Below are 24,210 nucleotides of genomic sequence, written 5' to 3'. Positions count from 1 at the left end.
TTTGGTCACGTAAAAATTCCAAATTTTTCCCTTGTTCACCCCAAGGAGTATGGCTACTTCAACGCTGGTATTTCCCTCACCTCCTTCCGCTGAAACTCTACACTTCAGCTTAACAACCATCGCTTTTCCTTCGATTACCCTATATCCTAGGTTCCGACCCAGATAATGGATATTTACAGAGTTATGCAGCTATAAGTTGCTCGGTTTGAACTAGTGTATGGTGCAGCTAGCGCCTTTATTGCTGCTTGGCTGTCAGAAAGGATAGATACTTTGCTGGTTATGTTACGGACCTCGAGTAATTTAGTCGACCTCCAAATAGCGAAGTCTTCAGCTTGAAACACACTACAGTATGTCAGTAGTTTGAAAGACGTGGACATCCTTAGGGTGCGAATATATTCCAGCCCCCACATCTGAGTCCATTTGGAGCCATCAGTGTACCGTGACCCTCTTCCAAACATTCCTACTTGGAATGATAATGTTAGCACCGCCCTGAAACTGCAGTTTGTGGGGATATATTGTCCATATCCCTAATTTTATAAATAGTTAAACTCCTATTTTTAAAAAGTGTCTTATTTCTCCGGCCTAGTCGTGCGAAAAATTTGTGTTTAACGTAGCAATTATTTGCGTTATCTAATTGATAAGGTTTTTTATGGTATATTTGTCTGATATGTTAACTATTGGGCATGTTGATTACGTGCACTCTCAGGAAACCCTCACCCCTAAGCTCATCGTCAGGTAGTAAGTATTTCGCCCAACATTGGTTAGTGAGTAAATGTGCCAGCGGATGGCAGTTGGACGCGAGTTGATAACCAAAAACATTGGAAAATTTAATGTGAAGTCACAATTAATCACTAATATTTTCAAAGTATTTTTTTCGTGCAAATCAAACTTTAACCAATAGAATTAGAACGAGTGAATTTTGTTAGCACGAGTGTAATAAGAGTTGGCTGATTATTTTCTTTTGGTTCGAGATAAGAAAAATTGTATGTACGAGTAGTTTCATTGCTGGCACACAAAAATACATAAAAAGTGGTTAAAAAGCATAGGCAAATGGCAAATATTTATTTTTTTTTTTCAAAATTTTATTGCCGTTGATAAAAAAATTATTTATTTTGCTTTCAAAACTTGCTGATGTGCTTAAAAAGACTTTGTCTTACAGATACAACCACTATGTTAAATAAATAAATAAATAAGATTGGCTTAACCGTTTATCGATTGTAATTATTTGAATTACTGGTATATACAGTCTGCGATTGGTGGCGCGAGTGAAAAAGTCGGTTTCGTTTGTTCTAAATAAACCAGCGTTTTAAAATATACTTACAGTCGATCTAGACAAAGCGTGACTGCAGCAACGTTAAAATTATTTAACCAATTCGATTGAAGCAGTTAAACTATAAGTTTTTAAAATATACTTACAGTCGATCTAGACAAAGCGTGACTGCGGCAACGTTAAAATTATTTAACCAATTCGATTGAAGCAGTTAAACTATAAGTTAGAGTTGGAAACAATTTTTAAATTGTATATCTGGCGAATTGCCAATGTACATTTGCTTGTACTTAAATAAAAATGGATACACGCGTGAATAAGATCTTTGGACGAATGGTAAGTCCTAATTTATACATATTGCCCATCTGAATCAAAACAGCGATCAACTCAAAAACCGCAATGTTCAGAAAACGCTAAAAACTGTCTGCGTCCCCCATTTGCGCCCATGCAATTTTTTTTACCATGCCTTTATTCGCAAATTAGTGGAGGTAAGTATCGAGTATACAGTTCGGTAGCTATTGAATTGTGAAGCTTGGTGGTAACTGTAACTTTAAAATTTCAGATTTTTGAGTTAGGCCCCTTTTAATCTGGGTGTACGAAATATACATTGGAGCAAAAACTGGCATAAGGAATACTGGTTTCACTACTGACAGATAAACCTCAGAACACGTTAAAAACAGTACATCATACGCCTAATAGTAGCGCCTTATTTTGGACTTACTTACGCTACAAATATGCCTTATCCCTAAGGTAAACTAAAAAATGAAAAAAAAAGTTGTCTTAACTTAGAGGAGACATGCTGGATTTTATTTTTATTTATTTATCTTTTGGCATATTGCTTATGCTACCTGGTTCATAAACCTTATAATAAGGTCATGGTACTCAATGTATTACCTTATTATAAAGCCTTATGAAAGACTGATTTTTAGTGGGTTATAAGCTTTATATATAAAAGGTCCTAATACAGCAAGCAGTGCCTTATAATAAGGCCTAATGTAAGTATTATATTTTATTGGGCCCAGAAAGCCAAATAAAAAGGTTATTTTGTTCTTCCTAATGGCTGATAATAATTCCTTATGGAAGCCTTATTTAATATAAGCTATAAGTTTTATACATACCATTATCTTTCCGATAATCCTTGTGCCTGGTATAATATATATATAACATACTTACTTACTTACTTAATTGGCGCTTAACCGTCTAAACGGTTATGGCCGTCCAACAACATAAGCATAGAAAAATATGAAGTATTATAAGGAATATGCCATACAACTAATATTCCGCATAGAATTAAGGCCTGGTATCATATGCCTTTTGCCCATATGAAATAAGTCTTATATTAGGTTAAAATTTTTTTGCTGGGTTATGTTGCCTGGACCATTATGTGGCCAATAAGAGCAGTTATCGTTATCAGTTTGATTACAAACCGATACCCCGGTAAAAAATCGATTCAACGCCAATAACTCATCGAAATCAAATCGGTAACACTCCGCTACACAAATCAATGAATTTATCGATATTTCTTCGAAAAAACCGATGGTAATTCTATACGACAGCATGACACTGCTAATACACGTCCAAAAATATCGAGAGCGGTATCAATCGACGCGTCTTGATATCAGAATTAATAATCCGAAGGCGGAAAATAAAAATTTTAACTCGTTCAAAAGATATTAAAGAAAACCCGAAAAAAGACCAGCGGGTACCTCCGAAACCGGGGGTGGTATCCATAGTATTTTTACGCAGAACACCTTTCTGCGTTGGCGGCCTTTGGCCGCGCTTATAAACAATTACCCTGGGTAGGTTCAAAACCGGTTTGGAGACCAAAACTATATCCGCACAAACCACTTATGTTCACAATTTTTTACCACCTATTTACCCTGTTTTCTTCTCTCTCTATTTCTTCTCCATCCCTTATTCCCAGTACCAGTTCCAGTCACAGTTCCAATCACAGTCCCAGTCCGAGTCCGATCCCCAGTCCCAATCCCTGAAGGCCTATGGTCTACTTCCCGAGAAAAAAGTATCGTAGACACCAATTTAGGCAATGTGCTACCTTTATACCAAATTTCAAGAATATCCAACCATGAATAGAATTTGTTCGGGCGTGGTTATGAGCGTTTCTTTATCTTTGCCACAGTGCAGCCGGCAAGAGATCTGGTGATTTGTTACGTCTCTGGCCTTATGGTGCAATTGTGACCACATACTCGCCAAAATGTAAGCCGTGATAAAACGTCACACCCATCATTTTTGGATGTAAGATAATTGGTAGCGTAATGCCATCGACCCAGACTAGTATCAATGAAGCGCACTAATATAGCCCAAACTTATTTCCATTTTTGTTTTTATGGTAGATATTATTTTTGTAGTGTAGCACTTATTTTTCAAGCAGTGCTTTTAATAAAGTGTGACTAAATTTAACGCGGAATTTATTATTCTTAGTATTGATATCTTATCGATATTTGTAGGTGTCATAAAAAGTATATTCACATATCAATAGCGGCTAATCCTTTTGTTTTGAACACTTTACGTATATATTTGTCTTTTGTACATTATATACTACATATGTACCTTTTTTTGTAGGCATGCATGATTTGTGTACATATTATGGATACACTAACTTTAGAGTTGACACACTATTGGTGCTATCGATAGTTATAAAGCAGAACAACAATCGGGTTCTAATTTTCCATCCAAGGGTTGATTTGTCGTTTTCTATATTATAACATCTTAAACAAATTTTTAAGGCTAGCATACTACTTATCTTATCGTGCTATACTTTGTATAAATTCTAATGTTTATAATTTGCCCATATCTCGCTCGCTTTTGGAGATATGAACGTAAATGCTACCCAGATAGCCCCAAACTTTGTGAGTGTCAAAGATTTGCCATAAAAAAAAAAAAATTACAAACTTTTACAAGAAAGTGCGCCAAGTACCACAAATGTTGATAACTCTCAAAGGTTTGGAGATATTGACTAAAATTCAAACTAGTTAACGGTGTATTTTACTTCGAAGAAGGCTCTAGTAAACTCTGCAGTGATTTGTATGTTTTTCATTTCATTCATTTGATTACATATTAGGACAATAAGATATACGGATATTTTCTAGAACAACAAAGATAATTACAGAAGTATGCAATTAAATATAGGTATATAAAATGTGGACCCAGATGTTCCCCAATTTGGTTTCTACAATATGGGTATCGAAGAAAAAATACTCTTCAGGATCAGATAAAGTTTAGATAAAGGTTAACTAAAAATATGTCGGAATATGCCAATGAGCACTGCAATAAGACTTTCGATATTTGACACGGTTTCGAAGATAACAAAAGTGGACTCAGGTAGACTGAAATACTCTTTTAACAATGTGACTATCAAACATGATCTAATTATGTTTTGTAGTATAAACGGGCCATTTTTTCATATCTGAACTTTTTTCGTAGACAAACATCAAAGCGATCCTATATCAGATGTTGTTTCAAGCGCCGACTACCTCAGAGTCGAATTCTAAAATGAAATATTTTCAGCTCGTGGTCGAGATATTTCACTCAACAATCGATTACCAGTAAGAAAATTTTCGGGTACAAACCTAACCCCCCGTGGAGATGTTGATAGAAAGAACCAAAGTTAAAATGACGGTGTTACCAGTAAAACTTAAATAAATTAACATACGCACTTTTATTAAGAATATCAGCACTGACCGATTTTGGCTACGAACCAATTTTCATGTCGTAAAAGAGGTACGAAAAATACTTTAAATTTGCTTCAGCTTGTAAAATAGGCATCTCAAGCTTGATAATTACAAAATTGAAGAAGATGGTGTAGATGTGAGGTTTTTTTCGTACCTTTTTGATGACATGAAAATTGGTTCGTAGCCAAACACATATTGCATAAAGAAACTAATTTTTCCCATAACTATTTCCCAACAATCGCCTAGGTTTTTTGAAAAACTCTTCTAGTACTTCATTTACAGGAAGTGGTGTATCAATATGGATATTCAATGAAGCGAGCCCAATCAAACGTTCTTGACTGATTGTACTCTTCAACTATGATTTTAACCTTTTGAGGGCAGAAAATGTGCGTTCTGGTGTTGCTGTCGAAAGTGGTAGAAGGGCTAATATGCGCAATATCTCATTTACATGTTCGAAAGCAATTGGATTCACCATCTGAAAAAATAAGATAAATAAGAAATATAGCATACCAATTTTGTAGGTAATCATCAAAATTGTACATACCTCAAGTGCATCAAACACGTTTTTAAAATTCTGACCAACGACTCGCCTTCTCCACATTTTAGCTTCCATTGCAAACTCGGTTTTAGAACAACACTTCCATAAAATTCATGCAGTTTATTACATTTTTCAGCGTTTGAATTCATTTTTCAAAATACCGAAATTTTCGAAAATTAGTTGGTGTTTCATGTAACGGCTCTTGATATGAGTTATAATGCATCAAGGAATGGAACATAGAATGCGATTCTATAATAATCTTCGACGCTCTCAGTATCAACGTTGCATCTATTTAATTGATGTTTACTGATTCGTGGTTTCTTGTGTAGCGCAACTCTCTCAATGGGTTGGCAGCGCATTATATAATTGTCAATCTCACCTACCCGTGGCGAATCCCTATGTGATCACGATAACCTGAGTAAATATTGCGATATCTTATTGAAATGTGGTTTATGGGCTCTTTGGCCTCATCGGATGATAACCACACCCACTTTTTATATACATATGTATATATCATTTTGGAAACACACAAAAAACATGATTATTTAGTAAATAATACACCTCGAATGAGTAAATTTGATGTGTTGATATTGAGACCTATGATAAACATTTTAAAATATTTTTGAAAATGGTGTGGCACCGCCGACTTGTGATAAAAACAATTTTAAAAATATACTTAATCATAAATCAAAAAAAAAAAAAAACTGTTAAATCTATCAAAACAAAATTCGGCAGAGATGCTGCCTTTTTTATAAGAAATGCTTCGAAGCAAAATTAACGAAATCGGTTAAGGATCATGCCCACTTTTATATAAATGATTTTTAAAAGGGTCGTGGATGAATAAAATAAGCTATATTTTTTGAAAACAGAGCTTTATATCAATTGTATTTCTTTTCCCAAATCGAGTTATAACAAGATATACTAGGAAAAAATCAAATTTTTGAAAATAGGCGTGGCACCGCCCCTTTTATGACTAAGCACTTTCCAATGTTTCGGGAGCCATAACTCGTAGAAAAATATTTATAGCCAAAAGGGACGGAATCGGCTAAGGACCATACCCACTTTAAATTTGAAAGATGTTTAAAAGGGTTGTAGACGAATATAATAAGCTATATCTTAGCGAAAAATAGTTTTGCTTCAATGATATTTCACTTACCAAGTTCGATAATTAGGCCTATGACATGGAATATTTCTAGAAAAATTGCCTACATTGGTTAAAGACCACGCCCACTTTTATTTAAGAGATTTTGGAAAAGTTCCTAGATGAATGTAATATGCAAAGTTTATTTGAAACCGTTGTATTTAACTTTAAAAGTGTCATTATAATAAGAAAAAGGAAAATAAAAAAATAATTGCCGTTGCACCACCCCTTTTTTGTGCAAGCAATATCTCAGGTTTTTTGGGCCGTAAATAGAAGAAGAGCATACATAAGTTGGTAATAAAAAAATACTATTTAATAGCCTCTTTTGATAATACCTTTTGTCAAAAACTCAACAGGATTAGAAATGTAATTTATCTGAAATGAGCTGAAACTCACACTGAGTATATAGTGTTCGGTTACACCCGAACCTTGACACCCTTACTTGTTATATATAAATTGTTTCACTGTTTGTTGCAACCAAAGCTGGAACGGAAGCATATTATATAATTTTGTAAATCGAAACCAGAACGTTATTTTGACTCGATTTCACTCCTTCAATCTATAACTTACTATCGATAGTTGGGAATATTGAAAGTTTACGAACTCTAACTTACCTACTGATGTACTTGCAATAGTTTGAAAGGCATTTGGCACATTTTACGCTGTGTAAAATTTTTTTTACATATATACTTACTTGTATATAGACATATGTTATCTTATTTGTATAAACTCAGTATTAAGGCATATGTGTACCCATGCTTCTACATTTCTAGTTACTAAGCTCTCATCGATTTGTGGTTTGACTGACTTTTAATGAGGTGCCTTATCTATGGGTTCCACAGAAATTTCATATGTAATGGAAACTGATTCCAAAGTGGGCTAAACTTTTAAGCGAATCTTAATGCTCCATTCGGACACCAAACTCATAGCTAGTCCACAGTGCGAAGAAACCAAAAACAAAGATTAACAAGTAAGGACGGGACCGGCAAAAAACCCCCTTATTTGAACGATCGGTTGTATGGGATATATATTATATATAGCTCCGATCGAAATGGTTTTTACAGGAAATCTTCTATGATATATTAAAATATATATCACCCAGTTTCACGTTTATACTTTCTAAATTAAGGGAGAAATTGCCAAAACTCTGTCTGTCTGAACGATCGGTTGTATGGGATATATACTATATATAGCTCCGATCAAAGTCATTTTTCCAGGATATCTTCTATGATGAATTAGAATATATATCTCCGAGCTTCACGTTTATACTTTCTAAATTGCGGCAGGATTGACCAAAATCGTATTATCCGAACGATCGGTTGTATGGGAGATATATGTTATAGTGGTCAGATCCTACCGGATCCGACAAATGTCCAATATAATACAAAAATACATCCTTGTGCCAAATTTCATTGAGATATCTCAAAATTTGAGGGACTAGTTTGCGTTCAAACAGACAGACGGACGGACGGACAGTCCGTCATGGCTATATCAACTCAGTTCGTCGCCCTGATCAATTCGGTATACTTAATGGTGAGTCTATCTTCTATATTTCTCAACGTTACAAACATCGGATCAAAGTTAACATTCCATTTCATGTTCATGAAAGGTATAAAAAGTGTGAACTGTACAATTATTGGAAACAAGTGCACTTTTAGCTATCCGTCCAACCCGCTGATCACATTCATCGTGAAAAAATTTTATGATGACACATTTTAAGAATACCATCCCATCTACGTTTCCAAGAGAGCCCGGACTAAGCTCAAGAATGACCTATTTTATTTATTTTCACGTTACGAACTGTGATTAGGACGGTATCAGCAAAGTTCTTACAAAAACGCATATTTTGACATTGAATGTCAACCTGAACGTATTGTAACGAATTTAGGGCAACTCCTATTTGAAACCATCTGCTTATGTTCGTGCCGCTAAATTGTTGAATAAATAACTCCAAAATTCAATTATATTCTATTAGGATTAATGACTGAAAGCGAAAGCGAGTCATTTTAATTGTAGATTACCATAATATATAAAGAAAAGAATACTTAAAAATCATTTTCTTACATTTTTTGTTATATAAATAAAATTGATAAAAAAAATTGATTTAAAAATTTTTTTGTATTTTTTCCGAAAAGTACATTTAAAAACAAATTTAAAAAAAAAAAAGATCCCAAACGGTCAATTTTTGAAAAAATTATAGCATTTTGAAAACAAAAACGGTGTTTTTTTAAAAACTTTTTTGAGTTGGATGAAAAAAATTGAAAAAATTCTGAAAAACGTCTTTAGTAAGCTAGAAAAAGAAGAAAAACTTTTAGCCAATTCTAAAGGGGAAATTGGTCGAAATGGGATGGAATACCCCATATATATGTACATATGTTTGTAATTTATTGCTGGAAGGTGCAACAAACAGTTGAACTGAACCACAATTGAAGTTCAATTAAATTTATCTAATAAATATTTCATACATTTATATATGTATATATATGTACGTACTCGTGTAACAATGACGAAAAAAAAACAATGTAATAAAAAGTAATTCGTCACGGCGACCGCCTTGATCTAGTGGCAGACTGCTCCTCCTACCACACCGAGGGTCCTGGGTTCAACTCCTGGACAAAGTGTTTTCAATTTGGAAGAAAGGTTCTCTAATCGGGGTGATTTGGCAAGCACTCTGAGTGTATTTCCGCCATGAAAAGCTTTTCAGTGAAAACTAATCTGCCTTGCAGATGCTCGGGGTCGGCATAAAACATATAGGTCCCTTTCCACCAATTTTTAGGAACAATTAAATGGAGCACGATACAAACTGGAAGAGAAGGTCGGCCTGAATTTTTTCGCAGGTTATCGTGCCCCTCATCTATTTATTTGATTAATTCGTTAATGTATCGCGTCTCTAACCAGACATAAACTCAAAACATGACAATGTTAAGAAATCCGAAAAACTTCGAATGGCCCTGAAATAAATGACTAGACATGCGGATATTTGCTTTCATAATCGCAATGTCGGACATTTTGGATGAGTATTTACGTTAGCGTTTGCTTACATGGCTACGGAGCGTAACATCCCTCGCCATCTAGCAAATAGGACAAGTGCTCCCGCCTCAGGCAGTTAGGGAAAGAACTCCCTCCAGCGAGATAGTGGGCTTACAATATACCGGCGGCAGGTATGCTTGTCATAAAAGGCAACTAAAATACCCCAATGATTCAAGGGGTTGTGTATCGCAACTCTTTCAAGGGCCTTGAAGGTTCGATGTGGTCATATTAAATCATTCAGGGTCTTAACTTCTTAAAGGTGCTTGTTACAGCAGCGTACTGAATCTAAATCCGATAGCACTCCCTAAAACCTTCGGGGAGTATCTTTCGCGCTACAACAACAAAAGCGAAAGAATTTGTGAGAATATGTAAGCGCAAGGTAAGTAGAATCGTAAGCGTGATATTTGGAAGTGGTAAGCTATATAGGGAAATTGTGGAATGTATGTAAAATAAAGGAAAGGAAAAAAAAAGAAAAGGAAACGAAACGAAACGAAACGAAACGAAAGGAAAGAAGAGGCATAGACGAGTTATCGATTTGTTATCAGAGTATTCCAAAATTTGTTATCGATAACAAAGGATACCAATGTGCTATCGATTTTTTGTCGGTTTGTTTCCGTAAAGGGTTCAATTTATTATCGATAACTTTTATAAAAATGTCGATTTGTTTTCGAAAAATTATCGATTTGTTATCGGAGTGTTACCAATTTGCCACCATTTTGTTATTGGTTTAGACTCGATTAGTTATCGATTTGTCATCGAAAAGTTATCGATTTTTTTATCAGAAATTTATCGATTATTTATCGGAAATCTATCCATTTGTTATCGGTGTGTTGTCAATTTTTTATCAAAATATTATTGATTTGTTGTCGAAATGTTACCAACTATTCCGGACTATTTGAAAACATTTTGAGATTAACTCGATAACATTAAGGGACTACTTTGACATATCGTTGACCTAAATTTGCAGGGAACTATACGATGGAGGAGGAGATCTTCCCCCTCCTGTAACTAATGTACACCAACGAACCGAAAATGTGAAAGGGTCCTCTACTAGAATAATTTTCGGTTTTTTTTGTATAAATTTTCGGTCAATTTATTTATAGTATTTATAAGATTTTTTTGTTAGCTTATTTTGACCATTTGGCGTTTGGTGCAACCTTACCTTCGGTGTCTTTTGGCGTGCAAAATGTACTGCTCTAGCTATCTACATAATGATCTAAGTTGACATCAAGACTACCCTAAAAGCATTGGGTTTAATGATTATTTAGTAACCTTTTAAGGTTACTTTGGATCTTTCCGACACAGTCTTTATACATATATCATATCAGTTATTGTTTCAAGATGTAGAGAGCAGTTCAAAGGAGGAATGGGAGGGAAATTATTGTGTACACTTACAGCTCAAAAATGATAGGGGATCAGTTCAATGGGTCCTATTCGAATAATTTCTTGGTCAGTGAAGCTTACAGACTTCCTGACTCTTTCTTCCACACCGAAGTCGAGGCAAAGAAAGAGGAACTAGATTATTCCAGGAAAGAGCGGTTCCAGCTACCTACATAGCGATCTCTGTTGACTGCCGGGTTATCTTAAAAGTATTAGAATCTAATTTTAGGGAATCAGAAATTGTAGAGAAGTGTTGAGCGTCCCTGGCACGCCATGGCGTTTACATGATATCCTAATAATATATGGAATAAACCAATAAATTGGATCTGCAAAAGGTGAAAGAATGAGGAGGATGTTGATATGCAGGCATGGAGAAAACGCGTTTCAGATTTTCACACTCAGAAAAAACTTGAATGAAATGGCACATAAGAAATTTTATCCTCATTCGCATGACCAAATTTCTTCAAAATGAGGAAAAATTCTTCAAATTGAGGAATTTTTGGCCATTTTGAAGAAATTTTGGCCATGCGAATGAGGATAAAATTTCTTAAGTGCCATTTCATTCCCATTTTTCTTCAATCGGGAGAAGTTTTTTCTGAGTGCAGGCGCATGTTCTTACAGGAGTCTGGCGGAGGTGAGAGATGTGAATGTTTCGCTCCTGCTTAAATTCATATGGGAAAGTAAGTGGTTTAAAAAAGAGTAAGTAGACTGAATGGAAGGGTTCCCACGGCCACTCACTCAAGATATTTTATGATATTGTAACGAATATTAGCAGCACTAAGGGATACTATCATCTCTAAGCCGATGCTAAGTAGTGACTTGATGCACATCAATAATTCAATCATTATGTCTACATATATGTACATATATGTACATACATGCATATATCTTATCTGAGGTGCTCACAATAGAGGGCAATAATTTGTGCCAGTATTACTCACGCGCATATGAGAAGCTATAAACGTAGTTGTGGCTGGTGATTTTGTAGCTGATAACTAATTAGTAAGTTCTGGAATGGAAAAGTCTAGAAGTATGCAACGAGGAAACCAGACAGTATAAAAGGCGACAACAGTAGAGGCGCGGGAATTAGTTTAAGACGTTATCTGGCGAGCAATAGTAGAGTTATTTATTGTGAAGTCCTTTAATAAAGGCCATTTTGCATTATTAAATATTGGAGTTATTTATTCAACAGTTTAGTGATTCGAACCTTAGCAGAAGATTTGAAATAAGAAGATATGCAGTAAATTCGTTACTATATTTACAGAATTTAAATGGGCGTGTGGAAAATGGTTATGCAATTCTTCCCAATTTAACCCTTTTCACGTTTATTAAGGCCAACACCATTACAATTATAAGCATATGCCAATAATTTGCGGCCTGACAGACATAGACATAGCAAAGAGATGTTCCGTCGGTTCTGTTATCGTTGATCTTCTCTAGGCCGTAGACCGATTGGCTAATGAATTATCTTGGATTTCGGAGATACCGGATTATGCGATGAAATGGGCGTCGTTGAGCACCAAATTCATCAACTTTAAATATCCAAATTCGCATCCGCCTATTTTCAAAATCCCACATTCGCTTTATCTCTAAGAGGTACACACATAAATTGATACATATTTAAAAGTCACTACAACAAAAAATGAGAAACAATAATAAAGAAGACATGCAGTTATTAGTTCATTATCTTTTGTAGATCATAATGAACCGTTACAGCTAACAAAAATCATGTACGCCGAAAATACTATGATATGTAACTGACAAATACTACTTAGCACGAATATATAAACAATCAACGTGCTATAAGAGAGATCAACCTTAGTGAGAGCCTTTTATGTTTTGAGAATGATCTTGTTCTGCAGCAGCGTTGGCAGATTGACGACGCCGTCGTCATTTTGACGACTTTCAACTAGAATAACGCTTGGTCGATTTTGTAAAGAAAAATGACGATTTAAGACTGCCTCTAACATTTCCGAGCAAGAAAAATTCAAATTTAAACAAGATTGTGTTATCTTAATAGTGAACTGTATGATCAAATTAAAAAGCATTTTGATTTTAACAATGTTGTACTACAAAACTTAAGTTTCATGGATCCAAAAGAAGTTGTTCTTTGCATCTGGTCTTGCAACATTCTTCACACACAATAGATCAGAAAATTGTTCAGGATATTGATAGGGAGTTAGGGAGTATAGGTATTTGAAGTTTTTAGACTTTAAGACATATTTTGAAGACATTTCTAAGGTTCCCAAAGAAGTTTTTGGAAAACTATTTCTACTACTAAAAGAGCTGATTCTGCCTACGCTGCATTCGTTGCAGATGTAATGTGCTTGTCATACTCATCAGCGAATGTAGAACGAATTTTTATATCTTTCATGAAAATGATATGGTATATTAAATTCGTCACGAAACCCAAAATTGTAAGTCCTTAAAGGAAAATAGGTAGACCCAACATTAAGTATACCGAAATAATCAGGATGAAGAGCTGAGTTGATTTAGCCATGTCCGTCTGTCCGTCTGCCTGTTTGTATGCAAACTAGTCCCTCAATTTTTGAGATATCTTGATAAAATTTGGTGAACGGGTGTATTTGGGTGTCCGATTAGACATTTGTTGGAACCGGCCGGATCGGACCACTATTAGCATATATCCTCCATACAACCGATTTTTCAGAAAAAGAGGATTTTTGTCATATCTTCCTCAATTTAACAGATTGAAGCTTCAAACTTCACCATATTCTTTCATATATTGCATCTATTGTTGTCTGAAAAAATTGATGAGATCGGTCGTATATATAGTATATATCCCCCACAACCGATTGTTCAGATAAGAAACTTTTCGAAATTACTGCCCTATTTTAAGAGCTAGAGGCTTCAAATTTCACCGAATGCTTACGTATATAGCATATATTGTTGTCTGTAAAAATCATAGAGATCGGTGTTATATATAGTATATGTATATGTATATGGTGGTATATATAGTATATACATATATATAGTATATATATATATTTTTTTGCAATTTCAGCCCCATTTTAACAGCTAGAAGCTTCAAATTTCACCAAATGCTTACGTGTATAACATATATTGATATCTGAAAAATCATTGAGATCGGTGGTATACATAGTATATATCACATACAACCGATTGTTCAGATAAGAAACTTTGCGCAATTTCTGCCCCGTTTTAACAGCTAGAAGCTTCAAATTTCACCAAATGCTTACGTATATAGCATATATTGTTGTCTGAAAAAATCATAGAGATCGGTGGTATATATATTATATACCCCATATAAACTGTAATTTTTGCCTTTTTTACAGCTAGAAGCTTCAAAATTCAACAGATTTCATCAAATAGTTACGTTTACGTCATATATTGTTGAAATAAGTGATTCGTAGTCATAGTTTTTACACGCAGACCACAAAAAACCTGAAACATCCTTACACAAAGTACCTACCTGCTTTTTATTTTATATTTATCTTAAAAATCGTTTAGGTATGTAGATCTGTTCACTATATGTTTCTTATCTTATACATCCGATTATTTGTAGATTACGAACGAGATAAGATTATTGTTTAGCCCCATTCATGAAAGGTATGAAGTCTTCGGCACAGCCGAAGACAGTCCCGTCCTTACTTTTTCTAAAATAAATTTAAACAAAATAAAAATCAGAAACCGTCTGGAAACTGATACATTAAAAGGAATATTACTGCCTCAAAGATAATATTGTCGAATGAAACTGACGATCTCATCGTACGGCACCTGGTAATAACCCAATTTCGTTCTAAATCGACTTTGGTTGTTGTCATAGATATGACGATTTTTGAAGATTTTTTGGGCTGCGTTTGACGACTTGGAAAAAAATGTATGGCAACGCTGTTCTGCAGTAAGACACATTTTTAAGCGAACATGCCACAACCACTTTTTGTGCCCCACACACCTACAAGATCATCAGCGGACACAGCGGAGTGTGGTATAATAAAAATTATATCTAAAAGATGCGAGAAATCAAATGCTCCCAGCTAAAGAAATAAAAAAAGAAACGAAGTAAAAGAATAATTGAGGCGAATGAGCGTAAAAGTCGTCATAATGAGTAGAGAATTTACAATTTACAATGCAATAGTTTAGTAACACAGTGTTCACGCGTCTGAAAACATAAATACCGCGGATGTCCAAATGAAACGTCTTGTGAGGAGGAAGATGTTAAAGGGAACGGGATCAACTTTTATGTGAATCTGTTTTAAAGTTTGGATCATTTCTTATGGCATTATGTGGCAGTTACACGACCAGCTAAAACTGGTCGGTGAAATGTTACAAACGGAACTAAGTGTGATTTCGTTGATGATGTAAGCGTGAAAGTGAATTGCAAAAGAGGTGCAGAAGTGAAATGTGAATGTGTGGCCAATATAATCGAATAGCTAAATTTATGACAACAATAATTAAAAACCGTTTGGTCAAAGCAAAAAAACTTGTATGAGTTAAAATATAATTAGAAAGAGCGCAACAAAAAATTACATCCCAGCTAATTGAATCTTTCGTTCAAAACAAAAGCAATGCCACCTAAGAATTGACTTAAGTGTCAATACGATTTCGCCGTCTTACAAGCAAGCGCATCAGTAATATTTTCTTCGGGAAATCTAATACCCCCTTTTAAACACTGCGATTTGTGGCTATCGCTCGGGCTGAAACGTTTTCTCAAAGTATGACCGAGGTCGCTAGATTTTATAGGCTTCTATTAAATCTTCTTTGATAGGCGTCGGTGGTATCATGCAAAGGTCCCTAAGTCTTCCGAGGTACTTCTCTCTCGAGTACTCCAAGGATATTCTAACCAGTCTTAATAACGTCCATGACTGCTTCATGTATCAGATTGAGAAAAATTTTTCTGGTATGATTAGTGGTGGGTCAATTGTCCGCGATGAATTGTATGGGATAAAATTTCCGGGTAGCATCAACACGGGTATCAAACAAGTTCAAGTAAAAACTTGCTGACATGAATGATTCCCCGTTGCGTTTCTAGTATTTTCATGCTCAGCGCTCTTTCTAAAATAACCAACGCACCTGACAGCTTCAAACTTCGATAACAGCAAGAATTTTGCTCAAGTTAAATAAATCGAATTATCTGGCTTCAAGAAAGTAGATCAGTCTCGAACTGTGAGTGTAATAGCTCAATATTATTTGACTTAGCTGTGTTGGGAACGCTAGTTCAGATATAATGGTTTATAGGCTGTCTTTTTTCGTGTTGTCGAAGGCTTGTGATTATTTTGGATATGAATTGTTATCACGAGTCATCGTCTTAGGCTTGAAATCTTTTGGTCATCCGGCGTTATTTCTTGTACCTTTTTGGGGCACTATTACCATAGGGCGTCGTACTCACACCCTTCGATTTCTAGTTTCTCTTTCTTTAATACGAGTCTCTCTCGCTCTCTCTGCTTTTCGCATGACGCTTATTAACGCCGCGCATTACTTTCTCCATGGCGGAACGATACAAGGTGGCAGCATGGTGACATATCTACAAACATAAATAAAAATTCCATGTATTTTGTTTTTGTAAATTCGATGGACAAATGTCAAAATCGTACTGAGCAGGAAGTTGGTGTATCAAATCAAATAAAAAAAGTTTATAATCAGCTGTCCCATGCTACCACCTTGTATCGTTCCGCCATGACTTTCTCACACAACCTGTAGGTAGCTTCCTAATTTTATAATCTAGCGTGACATTTTCTATGCTGATTCTCCTCCACCACCACTCGTTTACTGCTGTAGGCTTTTCGTAGCCGAAATTAAGTGATACATCCATGTTCTTATACCGCATCATCTTGGTTTGCATGTCGATCTTGAAGCCTTGGTCGATTAAGCAGTCCACTCCAATTATTATTTCATCACCAATCTCTGCCACTATAAATTTGTGATGTACTTTGACGTTCCCAATTGCGACTCACATTCTACTTCTCCTATAACCGTGGTGCCTTCTTCAGTGGCTGTACGCAATCTTGCTCCATGCAATGGTCTTATCTTCTTCTTGACTAAATCCGATCAAATAATGGAATGAGATGCACCCGTATCTAGAGTCAGAAAATATTCCTTTCCATCCACGTGTCCTCAGACAGTAAGATTGCTTGACTTTCTTCCAATTTGCGATTATGGGGCATACAATTAAGGGAGCCAGCTGTCGCCCCTTGTGGCTGAGTCGCTTTAGTTTAACGATTCAGTGGACTTGGAGGTTTGCTCATCTCCTTCAGCTCTGCGTTTACGGCCACCCACATTTTTGGAACTATTAGGACTGGTGCTGCAATGACGTGCAATGTGACCTTGGTTGCAGCACTTGAAACATTTCATAACTCCGGCATTTTTCTGTTGTGATCCCTTCAGTGCTTCCAAAATTGTGTCTACCCAATCTGGCCTTTCTACTTCCACACAATGGGCTTTGTACTCTGGCTTACTCAAAAGTGAGGCTGTTTCCTGCATCAGTGCATGTGATACCGTTTCAGCAAATGTTGGTTTTGGATTCGCGTATGTCGCTCGTTTCGTTTCGACATCCCGTATTCCATTTATAAAGCTCTGAATTTTAACCCCCTCGGAGTATTCCACGGGTGCGTCCGCATTTACGAGATGATCCAATCTTTCAACATCCGACGCAAACTCCTGCAAAGTCTCATTCACTTTTTGGTAACAGTTTTGCAACTCAATTTGGTATATCTGTTTTCTAGGCTCGCTTCCATAAGGTCTCTCGACAGCGGCCATCAATGCTTCATAACTGTTCCATTCGTAATCTGCAATAGTCTGTAAGCTCTCAGCTGCTGGCCCTTTCAAAGCCACGAACAGTCCAACAACTTTATCTGCAGCATTCCAGTTATTCACTGCTGACGTCTTCTCAAATTAAAGCCCAAATACCTGGAAAGGAACACAGCCGTCAAAAGATGATGTTTTTACTTTCGGACTGCTTGCTGAAACAGCTGGGCGATTTAGTTGCAGCTCCTGTATACGACCTTTTAAAGCATCTACCTCGGCTTCGCTTATGTTCTCAAAATGCATTATTTTTTCGTCCATACGGGGTTTCAGTTGAGCAGAGATCTGCGATTATACCTGTGCTGAAATTTGTCCCGATATTTCGGATATAAGTGCCTCCTGTGCTTGGATCCTGGATGCTATTTGTGACGACATTTCGGATATACGTGCCTCCTGTGCTTCAATCCTGGATGCTATAGGTGACGACATTCCTGAAAAACGTGCCTCTTGTCATATCTCCTGTACTTCGAGCTGTGCTGACATATCGCTTGATATTTGTGACGACATTTGCTTCAGCATTGCTATTATCACGTTAGTGTCAACAGTTGCCAATGGATTCGGAGTTCTTATCTTCTCCTCCATTTTATTCGCTGACTCTTCCACATCAGGATGAAAAGTGCGTTTATCAACGTCAATTCCTTCCGATTCTATAGCTTTCCTTAGTCGTGTTCGTAGCTCAGATTTATTGCTAGTAGTATTCAATCCCCGGGCTCCCAACTCCTTCTTCAGTTGCTGAATCTTCAATTTACTCAACTTGGCCATGTCCTTGTTGTCGTGTGGAATTTATTCAACAATTCCTCTTCTGAAACCAATTGTAACGAATTATGGGTATTCCTGATTATTTGCGCCTTCTGCTAAGGTTCGAATCGCTGAACTGTCGAATAAATAACTCCAATATTCAGTGTTGCAAAATTTTCTTTATTTAGACTATCAATCTGATTAACCATTCCTTAGCTTGCGCTGATTTTATACTCTCTGTTGCCTCGTCCGCATATTTCTCCTAAGGTCTAGACGTTTCACCTTCTAGAACTGTTGTATCGCATACTTGGTTTGTTAGCTATATGCGTGTGTATGTATGAGTAAAAACTTCTGCTCTTAGCTCATGACTACATGTGTGTATATGAATAATCTCTTCATTTCGAGCTGCTGGTTATGTGTGTGCATGTACATAAGTTAGTTTGGCTGCTTGCTGTATTTGTTGTTGTGATTATTTACTAAAAGCATAGTGGTGCTAATTTTCGCCACAATACCTTATGCCAAATATACTATACCATACGGACTAGTTACCACATCTTATATCTCGATTACTAACGTTGCCCAGTATTGCAATTTATAGCTTATCCAGCCCAATTGTCGACCTCGTCTACCCGTGGGGAATTCTGTTTATTTAGCTGGCACGGACAGTCAATGTCGTCATATCAAACCGTTATCGAGATGGTCAGAGATGACTTTCCTTAGGGTATTTCGCATTTCGTGTTACAACGAATTAAAATTATCATCCTGCGTTGGCTTAATACCACTTATATACCCAGTAACCCTCTGGGTGCGCTTTCGTTGCACTGCAAAAGACCGTCACTAATCCTTAAGTAGAGTGTGGCGCTACTGTTGCCTTTCCTTAACGATAAGCTATAATTGATCTCCACTAGTTCCTTATGGGTAAAGTTATGATAACTCAGTCCTAAACATAATAAAGTATTGCTGTAAGGCTAGAAAGACGACCTGTTCGACAATGCATGTGGGATGCAAAGAGAATTCAGTCGACAGCACCCGTTTAGGCATAATCAGGTAATCTGTTTATAGGAAATGCTCAAAGTATAAGGATCAGTTTAACCCATCCAAAGTCGTAAATTCCTTTGCAACCCATCCCTAATTCAGCCTGCGCTGATCGCTTGTTTTCCATGGTCTAATATGACAGCGTTTGGTTTTGTTTCTCCTTATATGTGTGTGTAAATTTTGTTATCTTGTGCTTCCGTTGTCGTTGTTGTTTAAGCTGCAGACATTGGTGCGTTATCGGTAACCGTATCGGTAACCTTATAACAGCTGATTCGACTAATCTTTTGGGAATCAATGCAATCGATTGTTGGTGCCACTAAGATCGTAATCGTCGTAGTCAACCAATTGGTTTTTAAGCTGGAGACATTGGTGCTTTATCGGTAACCGTATCGGTGACCTTATAACAGCTGATTCGACCAACCTTATGAGAATCAATGCAATCGATTATTGGTGCCGCTAAGGTCGTAACCGTATCGTAGCCAACCAATTGGGTTTTGGTTTACCGTCGTAACGATAAACAGCTGATTACGTTAGGGATACGGATACAGCGATACGACATACGGCACCAATGACTCCGGCTTTAGTTTTCCGCTGTAACGGTAAACAGCTGATTACGTTAGGGATACGACTACAGTGATACGACAAACGGCACCAATGACTCGGCTTTTATTAAGGACGAGACTAAAGCTGCAGTTATGCACCGACGTGTGTAACGTACGTATACGTATACCGTACGTACACACGTTTGAGCGAAATTTATGCCCGTAGTGGCAACGAAGAAATGTTGCCATCGACCTGTTTCAATGCATGCTTATGGAAACATCAACTTTTTCAATTTCAATTTTTGATTTTGTAAAAGGCTGGAATTAATATTAAATAAGTATAAATAGATTACATATTTATAATCTGCACTTTTACATAATTATTTTGAATTATTTCCACAATATTTTAAACTTTAATTAGGTGTTTTTGCATTAAAACTGCAAATGGTCAAAACTTAGCGCGCTAAATTTTACTAGTCAAGTCTGTCTAGCGAGAGAGCAATCCGCTGACACGTTCATAAGGAAAAAATCAAAATTGTTTTGATTGTTAAAATTGTTTTGATTTTTACGTTCCTGGCTACGTACGTACGTGCATTGAACGTCGGTGAGTTTTCGTTTACATTGCACATTCATAAGATAGGTCGTGTCAGCTGACACGTTTTTTGTACGTACGTTCGTGGGTAACTGCAGTTTAAGAGCTGTGTAGAGATATGCAATATGTAGTGCACCACCCACAAGACGTACAAATATTCGATACATAAAATATCGATACCAATATCACAATCCTCACGTTCCAATGAACCGTGATCCAGATACCGATAGAAATTTAATATGCAAATGCAACAACAAATTGATCCATACGGATCAGGTACCCAGTTGAATACTACCTTCTTTTGTGGCATCTGAGATGTCAAGCTCCTCCCATATATTGCTCTTAGAGTACTAGTTTGAGAGCTGAGAAGAGAATACAATTTTGCAATAGCGCCTCACTGCGATGTTGACTTACCTGAAGTGTGTTAATTAAAAACCTTTAACGGTTTATTCAGCTTCATTGAACTTAAGGTATTAACTTTAGCTATTCAATCATTTAAGTTTCCAAAACGGTACTTATATTTGTTGCACATAAGTGAAAAATAATTAATACTTCCATGATAGCTAATATGTTGTGCGAAATGTTTTGTTTATTAATCTCATCTCAACGGCCCACCTCAGCAGTTGGAAGGTCGAGCAATTTAACGTTTCGATGAGCTTTGTTTGCAAATGAATGGTGCATATGTTGCAGTAAATGCAAACAAGAAAATAGTGCAAATTTATCTTTTCAGAGCAAAATGAAAGTAAACAAATAAAAACAAAAACAACAGGAAATATAACAATAAAAGTGTTTGAAAATAAATGGGTATATCGATATAATAACAAAAAATAAAAAATAAAAAATGCGAAGTAACGAAGGAAGCTGTGATCTCAAGCTGCTGCTGTTGATCCGAGTTTAAATGCCACTTAGCAATATGCGAGTCAATAATAAAGCGCGCGTGCGCAATCAAACAACGTCTAATTTTTGGCATTTACAAGCGAAAAAGCGTTAAAAGGTCCGACACATACGATTTTTGGCGCAGAATCGTGCTCTGACAGATGAGTGGACTGCATGTATGTGCATGGAGAGCTACAAATAGCGGATCACCAGCGCCAACTGATATCCAAAAGTAGCCAACTATAAACTTTTGTTGCAAGCAAAGCATAAGAAGAGAATTTGCCACTTATTTCGTCTACGAGTGCTTTCAGACTTTGCAAGTGTAATTATTTTTCCCACTCGTTGGTATTTTTCTTATATTTTTCACAATGAGAGCGTTTAAACTGTGCTTCGCGAAATGTTTTTATGTGAATGGGCAAGCGGAAATAAGTTTAAACTGCTAAGTCTGAAGTTGTGTTATATTTACAAAATCAACATCTTGCGTGTTTGTGACAATGTTCGCTTCTGCATTAAAACTCATGAGAGCTTTCATTCTGACGCGGCCATAAGGTTGATGTTAAAAAGATTTCAGTAAATAAGCTTAATTGTGTGAGATACTTAGTAGAATAGTTAAAGCTCGAAATAATACTTTCAAAACAAATGCTACGCAAAACGCGCCAAAGAAATAAAGTGAAATTTTTTGCGGAAATAAAAATCCTTTTCGCAACAAACCTTTCTCTGTTGAATAATGTTGTTAGCTAATAAAAAAAAATTAATAGTTTTTAAAGTTTGAATAAGTAATACAAATTTAATTAATTAAGAAATACTGAAAAAAAAGTGTAGTGAAAAAATAAGTAACTCGAAGTATTACTCACCGCGCACGTGATCTCCGAAACATTTTTGCTTGTACTCTGAGTTCTCGAACTGATTTTGCAGAAGATGAATTTCATTGGTCGACATGATCATCTCGCTACAGGCTATCGACGCGCCAACACAGCAACATATGGCTTTCCATTCTTTCGTAAAACAACTGATGAATCCAGGAGTTTCGTGAAGACAAGTTTCTCATGGAAATGGTATAAGGTGTGTGTTTTTAAATTTTATAGTGAATAAAAGAAAAACTTATAATCATTTCCGTAAAAATTAAGCACTTCCTTTATATAAATTGACAAAAATCAGCAAAAAATGTCTCCTAATATAAAGACATATCCTTGCTAAACTTGATTTTTGAAATTGAAAAAATATTTATGAGAAGTAAAAATATAAAAGTGGAGCGCACATTACTTGGATTGGAAAGTTGGTAGCAAAAGAGATATTATTAGTCAATCAATTGGGCTCCACCTTTATATTTTTACTTCTCATAAGAATATATCTTTATATAATTTATATAAAGGAAGTGCTTAAAGTTTTTTTACTTTATTTTCATTTTCTCCTTTTCTTACATTTTCTCAGTGTCTTAACCTATCTGTTAAGTTTTACGCTTCTAGCTCAGTGAGAATTAATCCCAAAATTCCCTCCGTTCCGTTTGATTTTTCTAAATATCTCAGTCCGTGCGCCCCCTAACGAAACTTTTTGTATTGTGTCATCGGCTGTCATCGACCTCTGAATTTAGCTCTAAATTTTTAGCCTCTAGATCATCGAGAAGTTACTTAAAACTCGGTTACAAATTTCCAAATTATTATCTAATTTTTTCGATCCGTGCGCCACCTAACGTAATTTTTTTCTCCTTGTGTTCCTTTGTCACGATGTCTTAACCTGTCTCTGAGGTTTCATGTTTGTAGCTCAATGAGAAGTTACTTTAAAATCTATCTCAAAACACAAAATTTCCAAATTCTTATCTAAATATTTCGATCCGTGCGCCACCTAACGGAATTTTTTCTCCTTTTCTTAAATTTTCTCGGCGCCTTATCCTATCTGTGAAGTTTTACATTTATAGCTCAGTGAGAACTTACATAAAAATCAATCCCAAAGTTCCCTCCGTTTCGTACGATTTTTTTAAATATCTCATCCCGTGCGCCCCCTAGCGAATTTTTTTGTATCGTGTCATCGACCTCTGACTTAAGTTTGCAATTTCAAATCTCTAGCTCATCGACAAGTTACTTAAAAGCTGGTTTGAAAATTGTCAAATTCTTATTTAATTAGTTCGATCCGTGCGCCACCTAACGGATTTTTGTTGCATTTTCACGCTGTTCTAACCTACATATGTGTAAAGTTTCACGTTTGTAGCTCAATGAGAAGTTACTTAAAAATCGATTGCAAGGTTTGTATGAAAAGCGGACAAACATTCAACCGACCAAATATACAGGAAGAAAAATGGAACCAGCATTGATCAATTTTTTTTTCAAATGTTTTCTCACTATCAATGAGTACGTTTAGTGTGATTTTTTGTCTAAGGTTTTAAAAAATAGCAAATCAATATTTTTCGATAACAAATCCTAATTTTTCGATAACAAATAAATATTTTTCGATAATAGCACATCGATGGAATTTTGTGATAAATCGATATTGTTTTGATAACAAATCGATAATTTTTCAATAAAAACCCGCTAGCTTGCTGCGGTTGCCGTGGTCAGGTTGTAGCGCGCTCCGCCTACCACACCGAAAATCCTGGGTCCAAGCCCTG

At 36.0% G+C, this 24,210-nt stretch overlaps 1 protein-coding gene across 8 annotated transcripts in view; it reads left to right on the top strand.

Moving 5' to 3' along the window:
* Nucleotides 1-24,210, top strand: part of LOC137251081 (phospholipid-transporting ATPase IF) — a 130,750-nt gene that overhangs the window by 10,338 nt on the left and 96,202 nt on the right. The window contains exons 1-2 of one of the 8 annotated variants that reach the window (XM_067785060.1): nucleotides 793-983; nucleotides 1,419-1,603. The exons of 1 other annotated variant lie outside the window; for it this stretch is intronic. In XM_067785060.1, the coding sequence (XP_067641161.1) occupies nucleotides 1,568-1,603 (36 nt within the window). In that variant the 5' untranslated portion in view covers nucleotides 793-983; nucleotides 1,419-1,567. Of the gene's footprint in view, nucleotides 1-792; nucleotides 984-1,418; nucleotides 1,604-15,171; nucleotides 15,414-21,443; nucleotides 22,671-24,210 lie in introns of those variants that run through there. 6 more of the 8 variants (XM_067785057.1, XM_067785054.1, XM_067785056.1 and 3 more) reach the window with 6 other exon arrangements.

This window comes from Eurosta solidaginis, chromosome 4 (assembly GCF_040869045.1).
Source record: "Eurosta solidaginis isolate ZX-2024a chromosome 4, ASM4086904v1, whole genome shotgun sequence".
Classification (NCBI taxonomy): domain Eukaryota; kingdom Metazoa; phylum Arthropoda; class Insecta; order Diptera; family Tephritidae; genus Eurosta; species Eurosta solidaginis.
This window is presented reverse-complemented; position numbering and strand designations above follow the sequence as displayed.